The sequence below is a fragment of the Falco rusticolus genome, chromosome 12 (genome assembly GCF_015220075.1).
Source record: "Falco rusticolus isolate bFalRus1 chromosome 12, bFalRus1.pri, whole genome shotgun sequence".
NCBI classification, from domain to species: Eukaryota; Metazoa; Chordata; class Aves; order Falconiformes; family Falconidae; genus Falco; species Falco rusticolus.
Window position 1 is genome coordinate 18731085 of NC_051198.1, and position 15668 is coordinate 18746752.

Here is a 15668-nt window from a genome sequence, read left to right on the forward strand (position 1 = left end):
ATGGAGACTTAACTTTATAAAGAATAGGAATCACATTACTTACGTGAAAAGGAGTAGTAGTACTACAGGTCTATTGAGAGAGGGGAGATGGTGAAAGAAAACCCCTTTTTCCCCAGATAGGGACTGATTACAGCAATTGGAAACACTGAATTCTGGATATACTCATGTGAAAAAATGCTTCTGGTCATGTGAAATTGATGCCACAAACCACTGATATCCAGGAAGGCCAAAGCCCCAAGATCAGTCTTTCGTTCTTAACACACCATTAATTTTGGACAGGAGCAAATCCAGCCATATGAGTTAGGGTGAGGGGTTTAGCTTTAACTTTGGATTGCTAGGCTTTTTGTAGTCGTTGATACTGACCACAGAAAGGGTTCTGGGCATGTATGAAATTGTAACTGGCAGATGGACAGACAGAAGTTTGTGGAATAACATTTACTGTACTTCATCTTATGTAATTTGTGTATCAAGTTGCTATGTTTACATTTTAATTATCAATACTATTTGTTTGATCTGGTGAAAATAATTACTATTTCATTCTCAAAAATGACATTTGAGCTTCAGACCACCATTTTTTACATTGTAAAGCTTCATTATTCTTAAAATGTAGGGCCACCTGTTTCTTAAGACAATATTCTTCTTGCCAGACCATAAGGAGATGGAGCTGCCAGATTTAAGGGAGTAGTCATCTCCATTGCAAAGTCAATAGCCTCTAGGGTTTCTAACTTTAATGCAATAACTCCTTCACCTTTTTTTTTTTTTTTTTTTTTTAAAAAAAAAAGTGCTTTGGTGGGTGACTGAACTAGGTAGAATTACTTGTGGCGAGATCAAAGCAATACAGTTTTAAGGGAGTCTGAGGTTTACTGGGTTTCAGTACATTTCTGTATTACTACTGAAAGGGGAAAAAAACCCTCAGTGTACTTAAGAATAAAATATTCAGTATGCTGTGTAGCAACTTTTAGATTTTTCCTTAATGCTTTACTTTTGTGTTCTTCTGCATCACAGCAGATGTGAACACCTCATGGGATGTCTGGTTCAATCCTAAGATAACATACTGAAGAGAGATGAGCATTGTTCTTTGCATGACTAAACTAAGACATTTAAATTCTGCTTAGCTAGGGCGGTTAAGACCAGCCGCAGACACGATTGGAAGTAGTAGCTTTTGCAGTATGCGTTGATGCATTGGATGAAGAGAACTGCAAAGTGGAGTTTAGCTGCAGGGACCCATGGAGGAGATCCATGAGAAGTTTTGCGTGGTCTCAACCCTAAAATTGCATCCTCCTTGTGTACCCACAAGTGAGCGAAGGAACATGTCCTGAAAGTAAGCAGGGGAAGCTAATTATCAGCAACAGAAAGAGAAAGTCAAAGAAAAGAGAACTCACTGTTAGTTTGCAGGTTGTTTTGATTGCTTCCATCACAGGCATGGGCCAGGAAGTGCCTTTCTTTTATGCTGTGGTGTGAGGTGACATACCCTTTGCGAAGCCATGTTTTTCTTGCATTCTGGATGGATGGTTTGTGTGCTGGCCACTGTGTTGAAGAGATGCTGCCCTTAAAAAATGGGTAGAAGGCCTGGCAGCTGTGTAGGAAACCTGTGGTAGAAATTGTAGGGGAATTACTGAAGAGTGAGAAGTGTGCTGTGTCTTCTGCAGACCTGTCTTGCACTTCCTGTGACCTGTGTTCTCTTACTGATTTTCTGTTTATTTTGTAAAAGAGGGTAAGGAGGGTTTCACTACAGATTAAAACTTCATTTGTTGTTGAGTATCACATTTTTAGCCTACCTAAATTCTTGCTTTAATAAGAGGAAGGTAAAGAAGGAGAGAGTAGATTTAGATCTTCCATTAGATTTTGGTTTTCACATCAGTACCTCCTGCCTTTTAGCTTTTCTTTTAAATTCTTTGAGTCACTTACGTAGAAAACTTGATTGTAGTCTTACTGTAAGGTGTCACTACTTAATAATGGATTTAATTATAGTTTATATTTTTAGGTAAGACAAGTCCTGCATGATTGAGCTAATTGCAATTTTATTGCCCACAGTGATTAATTCTTTTTTTCTACTCTGAATCACATGTCAAACCAGTATGACAGGTTTTAGAAACAGTGTCCCATTAATAGAAATTTTTGTAACAATAAATGATCCTTTTGGAACATTGACATAAGACTAATGGACTGGTCTTGCACCCTGAGTATGAATTGCATTGAACTGATCAGCACCAGCAGCTGAAGTAGAATTCAGTTCTCCTTGTCCTTGGAAGTCCTTTGCTTTCAGGCAATGCTGAGATTTTTACCTGCAGAGGGGGGAGTGTTTGGTGATAGGAGAGCAATTTAGGAGCCTTACCAGAAGTTTGACTAACAGTATTTTGGAAAGAGCAGTATGTCTTGTATGTCATTCCTTCTGCTGCTCTGAGGTTTGCAGGGGTATTTATATAATAGGCATTTACTGTGAGGGGCTTCAGTTTTGGTTTTTGTATGGTTATAAACTTAATTGTATATGTTAGCTAATGTAAGGATCAAGCATCAGCTACTGTGTGTGACAACAAAGATGTAAATTTGTGACTGTCACTTCCTACACAGTAACTGATGTGTGTATGTCTTTGTTTTCTTCTCCAGAACAAAGTTCCTGGCAGAAATGAACAGTTGCAGTGCTGAAGCACAGAATCCTGGTTTCTGTTCAGTGAGATATCTTTTCCTAGTGGCATTTAATAATTAGGGTTAATACAATTTGTGCCAATATTGGAAAAACATGCAATTCCTTTTCTAATTTCTGTCCTGTTTCTTAGCAAAATCTTTATATGCTTGGAGATGTTCACATATAATAAGAAGTATTTCTGCAGGGTCACTAAATGACCTTCTTTGAGACTGTCCTAGTTTTTTATGTATTTGTTTCGTGTTTTCTTATGTATTTGTTTCATGTAGATGTGACAGCGAGAGTCTGCGCAAGATGCCGGAGCAGTGGCTAAGCTATGTGTTAGAAGAAATCAAATCTTGTGATCCTTCATCTACGCTATGTGCAACCAGACGTAGTGCAGGAATTCCATTCTACATACAGGTACCAACTAATGTAATTACAATCGCTTTAATTTTATTTTTTTCGTGTCCTTTCTGGTGAATACACTTACATATTTGTTTTTCTTATGTCAACCCCTTTTAGTGAAAGTGTTACTTTTTTTTATACAGGCCTTGATTGCCTTTGTGCAGCCAAGAAGCCGCATGTAATTAAACCGTGTTTGATGCTGTTTAGCACTGCAGTTCTGTTGATGCTTGAGGTAGATTTAAATAGTGCTTAAAAAGACTGATCTTAGGCTCTGTGTGACCACTGTAATAATCCTAGCAAATCCATAATTTAATTCACAGATTAAGTGAGACTCTGTTAACTGTATAACTGTGCTGCTTCCATGTGAAGTGGGAGGGTGGTAAAATCTGAACAGACCATCGTAGAATTGTAAAATGGTGGCCCAGAAAATACCACAAAGAATTTGGGTAGTCCACTCAACAGTAATAAGGCGGAATCAAGTAACGGTCACGCTGACTGGCGTGGACTGACAGTCTTGAGTGTGATGAATGAGTAGGTTACTGAAGACATATCCGTGAGTGTGGGGCCATGCTCCTGCAGTCTTCCCGCTCCCCATGTTATCATCAGCTCCACACATTCCACCCTCTAGCTTCTGCCAAGTTCAGAACTGATGGCTGATCAGCTTGTGGGCAGTGTTTTGTCTCTGCTCAAAGCACCACCTCCTGCTGAGTGCCTTGCAGTAGTATGCAGCTCATCTGATTCTTGTGGGTTCAGTCATTGCAGAGTTGGTCCTGCAGATTACACTTCACCTGTTTCCGTTCCTTTCCTCCTTAAAGTGGCCGTGATTGCTTTCTCCTAAGTTAATCTGCATTGTTTTAATTTTCAACCAGTTTTCTAAGATAGGAGTCCAAGATTAACTACATGATTTGTAACTTTCTCCGCTTGCTGAAGTTAGTTTCAAGCACATTCCAAGAATCTGAGGGACTGCTGGGAGCAAGTTCCTCCTGCCAGAATAATTCATCTTGCTTGTTTTTCACTCCGAGTTTGCCCTGAGAAGGTTGAGGCAGCCTGCTTCTGTCTGACCTCTCTTATGTCAGTCACAGCCTGCTCCTGGCTTTGCTAGGTATGTGTGTGCTAGGCAGCAGAGATCAGAAGTAGGGCATTGGTTTTAAAGACATTTTTCTTTTTCAATTTCAGCAGTTAAAAGATCTTTCCATTTTATGTCTGTAAGTTGTCTGCAAAATGAATTTGGTGATTTCATGTCTTCTGGTTTCCCCATTCACACCACAGAGTTTGAATCCCCTGGGCATTAGCTAGCATTAATCCTGAGAATGTGAAAAAACAAACATGTTTGAATCAATTGTTCACGTAAAATTTACACTGTCTAATGTAAGGACTACGTGGACCCAAGGGTACCCCTTTGCAGAAAACGTGCGTAGTCTGCAGTTGGCCTACATTACTGAGTCCACATGGCAAAGCTTGTGCTGTGCCATAGCTGTTTGGATAAAAAAGTCAGATGCTTCTATTTTGACAGCTCTGGAAGAGTACGAAGTTACTCTAGTACATCAATGAGAAGGTTTGAAATGAACATTTGGCTTATCCTGAAAGAATCTATTTTCAAATTGTAACTTTATTGTAAAAAGAGGTGATAGGGTTCAACTACTGAATGTGCCCGTAGCCCTCAATAAAATGGATTAAGCCTTAAATAGCATGTTGCATTTAAATAATAAATATACAAGTTGTAATGCATAGCCTAACAGTACTGTAACAAGGTTATTTTATTAATGCATGAAATTGAGGCTCAGTGTGGTCTCTTTGCTATCTACTTCCTGTGACATTTATTCTTGTTTTAGTAAAACACATCTGTTTTAATGATAATGTGTACTTTTTAGGTTACGAACATTTTATATGACCTATTTAAAAAAAATATTATCTAATAGTACAAAGGTGCAGCTCCTATTAGTGGATGAGGAAATGGTGGGAAAATATTACGGCTTTAACATTTTTAGGGTATGAAATTTTAGTCTCCAGTTCATTCTCTTTTATTTCATACTTCACTAATACTTTTTTCCCCATCCTTCTGTTTCTCCCATTGTTGGAGATAATGATAAACTGACGATGACTACTTCTGGGTTTCTGCCTAATATCTATACTTCATTTGGCTTGCAGTTGATCCATTTGATTGTTCTTGTATGATGTAAAGTACTATTAAATATCATTTGAACTGATGCTGAACAGACTCTGGGACCCAAAACACAAATGCATAATAATTTTTTATTAGAAATAAGTGATTTATGATTGTCCATTTGTACTAAGTTGGACAAATTCAACAAGAGCTACTAGATGGAGAAAGACTGTTTTAACTCCAGTCCTGAATTTTAAAGGAGTGTTTTCATCTCAGCTGGATGTCCTACGCATTGAACTACTATTTGGAGATGGATGTCTCTCTTCCCTCCTTTTAAAAATGTGCTGCCTTTTTTATCCTGTTTCGCAAACCAGGATTCATTCTTTGGTCAGCCTGTGTAATCTAATATGTATGTTATTAAACTAAAAAAAAAATCCATACTAGAAAATGTAAGTAACTATTACATGGCAGATACTTTCACTGTAATAAATACTATGATTTTTTTGGGTGTGATAAATTACTAGCGGTTACATGCAAGCAGATTTTTCTTAGGCAGATGGGTAGTGCATTAGTAAAGTTTTCATACTGAAACATGGCATGCTAAGAGGCTTTGAACAAAACTAAGAATTAGAACTGAAACTTACTTTTTGCAAATCTTTCTTTAGTCCTTGTATATGATCAGAAGCTAGGCTATAATATGATAAATACAGGAATGTGGAGCAGAACTGGTAGTAAAGAAAAATGGCTAAGAACAGCTGATATTTTTTTTTTGACTGTCTGTAGGCTTTGTTAGCTTCAGAACCCAAGAAGAGCAAAACAGATTTGCTGAAAATGACAATGAAAGAGCTGATACCTTTGGCTGCACCTTTGAATGAATCAAGTGTAATTCCACAGGTAAAATACAGCTTCTCATCAGAAGGCAAATGTCAAAAAAATGTTTGTGTTACTTCAGACAGTTAAGGAAATTTGTGTGTGTTTTTAATAAAGATATTTTGGGTTTATTATCTATAGCTAGGGGTGCAGAGGTTACGAAGTTCACTGGAATTTGCAAGTGCATAAAATAGTGGAAAATGGATTGGACATAATTTCATGTTTTTTTTTCTAGTACATCGAATGCAGTCACATTCATTTTGAATTTATGTGATCGGTTTACTGATTGGTACATTTCTAAACATAGATGAGTAATTTCCTTTTTACAAGGAAATTAACAAGCAAGCATTTGTTTACATTTAGAGTAAATAAATGAGTTTCATAAATCATACTGTATGCAGTAAAATATTAGATGAAAAGTGATTTTATGCAACCTTAGTAACTTCTAAAATGTAAATATATACATTCAGAATGCATAAAAAATATTTAAAATATTTATCTTAATTTTATTATGTTTTTTCTTTTTTTAATGTTTATTTTAAAGATCATATTATCATTTAGATCTTTATCTTCAAAATGTTATCAAATACTTAGTATTTCTGGTTTTAAGTGCAAGCCGTAATTTGTTGACAATACATAGAATGATGTTCTAATGGATCTGCCAGATCTTCTGTCGATATGAATTTATGTAGCTTTGTCAAAGTCTATGAAGCTACATAGATTACCACCTTCCTTTACAGAGGGTAGAGAAATATCAGAAAATGTTCCATATGGTGAAGCAAGCCTGGCTGTCAGTTTTAGCTTAATATTGTCCTCCTGTGAGTTGTAGTTTATTTTTTCTCACAGTATCTACAGCACGTCAAGAATGTTGGAAAAGATGATTCTAAACTTCGAAAGTTATTTTTACAGCCATGATAAGCTAAGGAAGAAAGAATGTTGGCCTTTACTTGCAATGCTTGGACTGTAGTTGTTGGAAGAATATATTTTGAAACTAATTATTTTTAACAATGTTCACTGCAGCACCGTTTTAATGTATTTTTTAATAGCAGTCTTCTTGTATTTATTATGGAAATGAAGTCCTATAAATGTGCGTATGGATTGTTTTTGTTTTGCATGTTCACTGCCGTAATTAACATACTTTAAATTCAAGATATTTTCCAATGAATATCTATTTTTCTTCTACCCCCATAGGTTCATGCTTTAAATATCCTTCGGGCACTGTTTAGGGATACACGTTTAGGTGAAAACATCATGCCTTATGTTGCTGATGGAATACAAGCAGCAGTTCTAGGTTTTATGTCACCTGTCTGGGCAGTAAGTTAATTCTTAATTTTGCTTCTCTAATTTAACAGGATATAGAGTAGTGCTGTTCAGTGAAGCTTTGGTCATGTTTATAAATGACAGTGCGGTTTCTGGAATGTTATGTAGTGCAGTATTTCAGTGTACAGCAAAGAATAATGTAGACTTGCAAAAAAGTCATAGTTTTGGTCACATTTTTTGGTTTTTTTCTGTAATGTGAAGTGCTGACAAAAAGTAGGGCAAAGCTTACCTCATGATAACAATATATCTAGCTGTTAAATTTTGAGTCAGTGCAGCTAGCTAGTAAGGAGTGCATTTACAGTCATTCTCACTGTTACTTTGCTTTTCAGTAAAAAATGACATTCCATATGGTACATTAAGGTAGAACATTTCATCATCTGCCATGCATAAGGGTGAATGCTTTGAACTACTAGAAATCTGGATGTATCCCCTTATATTAAAGATGGACATCTCCAAAACCTCTGAGCTTTCTATTAGTACCATTTTAAGAGGAAAAATGCTCTGAATTAATTGCTTCCACGTGCTGACCTCTGAACAGTAGGCATGCTCTGTCCTTCACTCAGCTGTTTTTCTTTTTGACTGTACATTAGTGGCTGTATTTAAAGAAACATTAGTACATTTAAAGGAGTTTTTAAAACATAGTTCATGTTCTTTTCTTTTTCCTTTAGGTAAGAAATTCATCTACACTTCTTTTTAGTGCTCTGATTACAAGAATTTTTGGGGTTAAAAGAGGGAAAGATGAAAATTCAAAAAAAAATAGGTAAGCATCACTTGGTATCAACTGTAAGTTTGCAAAACATGACCTTAGCCAACAACAATTTGAAAATGTTGCTTTTTTTATGGATATATTGAATCATAATGTTACAAAAACACGTAGCCTTGCTTAAATTGTGCTGCCAAGAAATAAGTGGCCAAAAATATCTGCTGTTAAGCACTGAGAGTAAATTTTACTCATGTGCGATTTCACAGAAGGGGAGTGTTGCTGAGAGGTTTTGGTACCAGTGGCTCTTCCAAATGCCCAGTCTCTCTCGTGGTCACAAACTAGCCCTGTTGCTCTTGACAGCAGAGAGCAGGCAGTGAAGGAGAAGAGGAGCAATGGTCACGTGTGTTCCCTTACCTCTAGAGCATGCCTGGAGGTAAACTCACCCCTACTAATTGGAGATTTTTCCCTCTAGCCTTCCTACTCTAGAACACCCTCTTCTTCTTATGTGTCTCTTTCCTCCAAGGTCCAAAAATTGCAGCTTGTGAAGCTGCTTCTCTTCCAAGGGGTTCTGCCTTTGAACTCTAGTCCTGCTCCAAATCTTCTACTGTTTGGCCTTATTAATCTAAAACCTATTCTCGGACTCTTAAAACTCTCCAGTCCTGAGCATTCCTGTTTCTCTAGGCCCTCCAGTTAGCACATAAGCACCCCAATGTTTTTGTTGGCCTTCAGCCCCTTCCTTCTGCAGCGAATGAAGGATGTCTATGCCCTGTGCTCTGTAGCTGAGGTTGCTGCTCTAGTAGGGATGTGGAAATAATCTTGAACACAGAATAAACTCATTAAAAAATACTCCTGGGTGAGCCTGCAGGGCCGTAGAGTGGTCACACTATGGATATTATGGTAACCATTTCAGAAATTCCTAATGGATTTTCAGATCATGGACAAGGTATGCAGTTTCTGAAAGGAGGCAATTGTTACAATTTACCTTCAAAAATTCCACTCTCTTTTACTCATTATACAGTGGTTCCTTACTGTTGATCTGTGTAGCTAATAAAACTTTCATGCACGTTGCGAGAAGCTAAATGTCCTTGGATGATACTAGTCTTTCATCTTATAGACAGTAGGTGCCATTTTAGCTGTTAGAAACAATTAATTTCAGGTGTCACTTGAAAAAATTAGTTATTATGCATGTATGAATGTGAGGAAGAAATACAGGTGGGAAATTGGAGAGAAATTACCTTTAGAACATTACTCTTCCCCCAAAACAGATTTGAAATGTCATTTCCCCTACTGCATGAAATTATCCCTGCTTTGTCATAAACCCAAATCACTTCTCACCCAAACATGGATTTCATTCCCATACCACTGGGTTTCAGCCAAGCAGGGCAATAAAAAGGTTTCTTATTTCTTGACTTCTTACTTCGGTTTTGTAGCAGCATTTATAGTTGGGTTTTTAAATGTTGATATTGTTTGCTTACTGGAAGAGAGATATACCTCAGCTTTTTTTAAGCTTGTATCCATCCTAGGGAAAAACTTTGACATGAACTTCTACAGTGGGAAGGCAAACTGACTTCTCAAATACGTACAGTGTGATGAGATATGTGTAATCTGAGATTTCTGTTTGTGAAGGTATAGAAAGTAGTGCATCTGAGCGTCTGTTGGGGATGGGAGATACCAGAATGAAGGAAAGTAAACTTTTATATGGTTAAATTGAATTCATTAAAAACTATGTTAATTTTTATGTAACTGGCACCGTTGACTTTTTTTCTTTGTAGTCATTTTGACTAAAAGAGGTTAAGGCAGGGCTGGCTTCTTTTTCTTCCTTTATTTATTTAACAGTTTTGTGTTAAACATTGTATGTATACATCAGTCTTATTGTTGCCCCCATGTAGTAGTCAATACCATGAAATGGGGAATGGGAAAAACTACTAAAGACTGGTCAAGGAGGGACAGGAGATATGAAAACAGAAGCAGAGATTTTTCAGGTTTGTGACTTGAAAGTGTCTCTACAGAAGATGCAGGTTTAGAAGAATGATGCAGAGGTTGTTGGCTGTTTTTTTGTAAAGCTTCTTCTTCCGAACCCAGCCGGTGAGTTTAAGGTAGGTTGTGTTTGGGAAGAGGGCTGTGTTGCAGTGGTTTGGCACCACGAGGTGTCACCGTTGCTGCACAGCTCCCTGCAGCCACACCGGTGGAGAGCAGCTGTGCTTGGGCACTTCTCTTTGGGAGCGCTAAACTTGTTTTGTGTAGTGTTTTGCCAGAACAGAATTCGTATATTAAGAATAATTTGTTCTCCTCCCCCACCGATTTTAAATCTGTCGGTTTACTGCAAAAGCACTAGCATTCTAGCAACTTGCGTCTATATGAACTTGTGTGAAAGTCATCTCTTTTTGAGCTGCTTGTTCTGTTGCCTGCAGGATGGCCTGTTTGCATTAAGGGGCAGTCTATTTGTGGGCAGAGAAAGACACCAGCTTTCTGATGCCACCGTTAGGACCTTGCATAGGTTTCCAGTTTGCCTGATTTTAGATTAGGGGTTTAAATCTCTTTTCTGTGCCAGGGAGCATTACTTTGTTGTTCTCAGATCTCAGCATCTGTCTAAAACATCAGATGTTCTCAGCATCTGTCTAAAAAACGATGGATTTTCTGGTTGTTTTCTCAAGAAGAGCTCCTGTGAAATTGGTACAATTGGGGTGGTGGAGAGTTTGTGTAGACTTCCAGAAGAAAGCTTTGTTGAAACAGTACTGGCAACTTAACTCCACTGCCATGTTTCTTTAACTTACTTAGTGTAACTTTTCCCTTTTTTTTTTCTCCTATTGGCACTAAAAAATCACATATATCATCTTTTATACAAAAGTTATAGGTCTATCGTGCCTCTTACTGCTTTTAATCTGCTGATGTTATGTTACATTCCCTATTTATGTTAATTTTGTACATTATAATTTCTATGCAGCTAGGATGTTTGCATAGTGACAACACAGCAGGGGTCTATTATTTGATGGTCTTGGATCAGTTGTGAAGCATTGGACTGAACGACTGAATGAACTATAACCTATGTCTGATCAGTAACTGCATTTAATTTGTTTGGTTTTTTTGTTTTGTTTTTGTTTTTTTTTTTCCCCAGGCATATGTAAAAGAATGATGGGTTTGGGTTTTGTTTTGATTTCTGTGGTTCTTAGGTTCTTTTTTTTGTTTGTTATTTTTTTACCTCCAAACATTCCTGTGTCATTTTGGGTGTTTCCAGTAGAACAACTGTGTGAAAGGGCCTCCTCAGTGACAAAGACAGTGGGGGGATGCCTAACTCTGCTGACAGACATTTTAAATTACATCTGCAGTGGGCATCCCTGCTGGAGAGCAGAGGCAAGAAGGCATGTTGAACTGGGCTTTGTGATCATTGAAAGGGCATTTGAAAGGTCAGCCAAAACTCTGTCTGAGGCAATACTATATTATGCTAGAGAAGGTCCATTCTCTGAAAACTTGGTCTGCAGTTTGAGGGTTGAAGAAACTACCAGCTATGTACCATGGTTCCTGCTGCTCAGTTGTGTTGGTTCAGTTGTCATTGGGGCTCTGCAGTGGGTCATCTGCAGAGTGTTTACGTCAAAGCCGGATTGGTACAACTGGGGAGTGGGGAACTGGGGCTGTGAAGGAGGAGGATTTCTTGAGCAGAACTCTGGGCTCATGCCAAACTTTGCTCTTAAGGGTTCACTGGAAACTTGAAGGGACTACTTGTACATCATGCTTTTCAGAAGATGCAGTCATGTTCTGTTTTCGTTAAATATGGATGTGTCTTTAATTTATAGCATGGACAAGGAAATAATGAATTGGAAAATTAATACTTGAAGAATAACAACTCTGTGCAGCTCTTGCAAGTAGAATAGATAGAAGTTGTGTGCAGATTGTTTACAGTGGTCCATGTAACTATACAGGTTGAGCTTTCTCTTTCTAGTGAAAAGAAAGCTAGAAACAAAAACATTTTCTCTGGGTTCTCTCTTTCTGTATCAAAACTTCCAATGCTGCTGTGTGTGCTTTTGTATATATATGTGTGGGTGTGTTTGGCTAAATGATACTTTGAAATCCAGATAACGGGTTTTTAAAATGGTCCTGTTAACTCTTACCTGTAGGGGAGGGTTAGTTTAGTTTTTATATACTTGATTTGGGACTATAATCTTAAATGTTACGATGATTTCAGATCTAAAAGACTTGTAATGAAATTCTAGCCGCATAAATACAAAGTAATGAGGAAGGGTTGGAAAAGAGTCTTTGCAGTTACTCCATTTAAATCTGGTGACAGAAAGCGTGCTCTGCAAAGATACATCACCACGTGTTTTAGAGCAAATAATTGCCCCTTCTGCAAGCCCTTCACAGCACAGGTGGTATTTACGTTAGTTTAGCCAGTCACTTCACACTGGGTGGATGCGGGGTCTGTATCCCAGTTTGCCTAGCTACCGTGCTGGCGGCTGCGGCCTGTGCCCCAGTCCCGCTGCCGTTCCGTGCCCACTCCTGTGCTGTGGGTGTGGGGCTGCGCTGGGGGCTGCCCTCAGCCCGAGCAGTGGCTCTGGAGGGGGCTGCCATGGCCCTGGCCACCAGGCACAGCCTCCCTCGGGCTGCTCTGGGAGCACCACTCAGGGGCATGCTGCAGACCCGAGTACTACGCTTGGTTTAAAGTAAATTAATCGAAGCAGGGCTTTGAATGCAGTGAGTTCTGTAGGGCAACGAGTTTAGTCTCTTGTGTTTTGATTAAATGGTCTCTCATGTTTTCATTACATAGCCGTTTCCCATCCTCTTGTGCAGTCCGTTTACAATGTAGATTTGCTGATTCCATGCACTTTTGAAGAAGCTGGGGTCTGGCGTATGCTTAATAATTCTGGTTTTTTCATGGATATTTTTTTCCTGTTAGTGTTGCTACAGATTGCAAATCATCTAAAGTAAATGTTTGCTCTAGTTGATTGTAGGCTCCAGTATTCATCACGTGAAAAAATTAGGATGTCTTGAGGTAAAGAGATTCTAAAAATAAAATGGAATATATATTGTGATAGTTAATGCAGATCTGTATATGAAAGTCAAAATAACTTACATATAAAGTTAACTGAAATTAATTTTGAAATGTAATTACATTTCTCATCATAGAGAAATTCTCTTCTGCCCAAATGAGTTACAGTGGCAATAGTGACACTTTCACCTACATTCTTACACACACACACAAATATCTATATATATATCTTGTCTATATATGGGCTATGTATATGTGTATATATAATACTGGAGGCTGGACCAGTGGTCTAGTCCAGTGCTGTACACACACATGTGCATATATATCAGAGACCTTTCTGGTCTGTAGTCCAATGCTAATTAAAGCTGCTATTGCTTGTTACTGGGCAAGACTCTTCTCATCAAATACCTGGCATTTCTGGCTTTTATCTTTTTTTTTTTTTTTTTTTTTTTTTTTTTTTAAAGGATGAGCATGATCAGAAATTGCCTTTGAGGCAGTTTGCCATTTGACTTGGAACAGGCTTTAGTCTTTAGAATAATAAAAAAGGATTGCCCTGACTTCTCTGAAAATGGAGGTTTTTTTAGTTGGAATATAAATGTTGCAAAGTCCTCAGAAAGAACAACCATTGGCCTCAGGTACAGGCTGGGGTTAAATGAAAGAATAGAGAGTGGGGAGAATTCCCTTGGCTTCTCACTTGGTGGAGGAGGTTCCAGGAAGGAAAAGCTTCAACTCGTTATTAACAAGCAGTTTCTTAAGCAAGACTGAAATGGTACAGTGTAACCTGGTGATTTTTACATGAAGTAACTGGTGTGTATGTATATTTGCATTTAGGGAGGGTGGAAGCTCCTATTTACACTAGTGAAGGGAAAATGCATATGCAGAAAATACTTAGCTGTCAACTTAACACACATTTTCTGTGGAGTAAATATTCATGCTGCTAGAAAATTGAATATGAACGCTGCCATGTTCTTAGTGTTGGTTAAACATATTTGGAAAGAAAGAAACTTTAATTGTGAGCTAGATGGTACTACTTGAAGTTTTTATTTTCATTGGTAGCTGTCAGTAAATGTTGATGACTATCAACAATGTCAAGCACTTGAAAAGGAGAAACTTATATTAAGATGAAAACTATGTAGATATGAACAGGTTTTGATGGTGCACTAGTGGCTGTGAGACAGTCAACTTGCAAGCGACCCTTTGCTTGCTTTGTTCTATTGCAGGTTGATTGTTCAGCACTTCTCAGTAAGTGGTCGCTTGCACACTTCAAAGTCACTGAGTAAAACCAAATGAAAAAGTTCATATTCAACTTTCAGTAACACTAAGTTGGATTTTGTTTCTCCTAAATTGGTATGTAGTTTTTCTTAACATTAAGGTTTTGTATAAATACTAAGTTTTTTGGTAAAAAATTGTGTTTTACACTACAATGGGTTAGAGGAAAACAAATTGAATGTTCTAATGCAAACCTCTCTTCTCATAATATTAACCTTAAATTAAATGAATCTGAAATATCTTCCTTTTCACTAAGCCACTCTAGAGGTGTAGGTTTAAGTACATAAAATACTTTGTAAGCACACAATTCCTGTTGAATGTTCCACATCTGGCAGGTTCACACTTCCGATATTTCTTAACAGCTGAAAAATCTGTCTTACATCAATGATGTTTTTGTCAGTCTTAACAGCAACTGTTTTAGACATTTGCAGTGCATCATATTGGACTCTGGTAGGACTTATGAGATGGGTCTGCATTGCCTGCAGAGGAGTGGCCAGTACTGTTTTGGGATAAGCTGAAAGAAACTTTGGTGGCACTAATATGGTCAAGCTGTAATGGCACATCAGTGTCATAAAATTGGATAGCCCTTAGGAGGGTTTCACTAGAGGTGATACTCGGATTGACTGTAGCCTATGAACACTCCGTGCTGATTTGGAGGCACACCGCTGGCAGAAGTCCTGTGTGCCACCTGAGGTATAGCTGCACGTGAGAGGATGCTGACTGCAGCAATGGGTCCTCAAGAAGGGCATGGTGAGGCAGCAGAGTGCTGAGCCTCATGTGTTGCTCCAGCAGGGAAATGCAAGTATGGCTTGATTCACAAAACTGTCCTCTGAGCTTTGTACCTCTTGGACCGCATGCTGTGGAGGGAAAGATTGGGATCGCTTTATTCTGGTTCTTATTGGTGATTCCCTAGTGGATTTTCTCTGGCAACCTTGGTATGTTGCAGCTTTTCAGCTGAAATACTGGGTCAGTGACAGTGAGGTTTCACGCGGTGACTGAGCCGTTTGAATGCCTCTGGTCCTTTTTCTCCAGCTTCTTCTGTGCCACCTTAGTTCCAGTGAATGCTTGCAAAGTAGTTATTAAGCTTTTAGTGCAGTGCATTGTCTTGTGAGGGGGTTGTTTTTGTTAAAAAGAAATTCCTCCTCGTTCTATCTGCCAAAAATGGGCCACATGTATTTTGCTCAACTTCTTGTTTTTAGTGCTCTGGCTCTTTTTTTTTTTTTTTTTTTTTTAACTTTGACAGATTTAGAAGACTTAATCTCAGAACTGTCTCAAGAAAACATGCAAAAGTTCAGGCTGACTCAGTTAACTGTTACGGCTTTTACTGATTAATAGTTCAATAACAGTATGCTTGTTTAAACATAATTTTGAACAGGCTTCCTGCTTCTAA

General features: G+C 38.2%; 1 protein-coding gene across 4 annotated transcripts in view; it reads left to right on the top strand.

Annotated features, from left to right (window-relative positions):
• The window catches only part of THADA (THADA armadillo repeat containing), a 162342-nt gene that overhangs the window by 29902 nt on the left and 116772 nt on the right, over positions 1-15668 (top strand). For all 4 annotated transcript variants that reach the window (XR_005106923.1, XM_037405051.1, XM_037405054.1 and 1 more), the window contains exons 23-26: positions 2914-3046; positions 5919-6029; positions 7197-7319; positions 7994-8085. Coding sequence is in view for 3 of the 4 variants with exons in the window: in XM_037405051.1 (XP_037260948.1) it covers positions 2914-3046; positions 5919-6029; positions 7197-7319; positions 7994-8085 (459 nt within the window). In the remaining variant the exon portion in view is untranslated. The remainder of the gene's footprint in view (positions 1-2913; positions 3047-5918; positions 6030-7196; positions 7320-7993; positions 8086-15668) is intronic.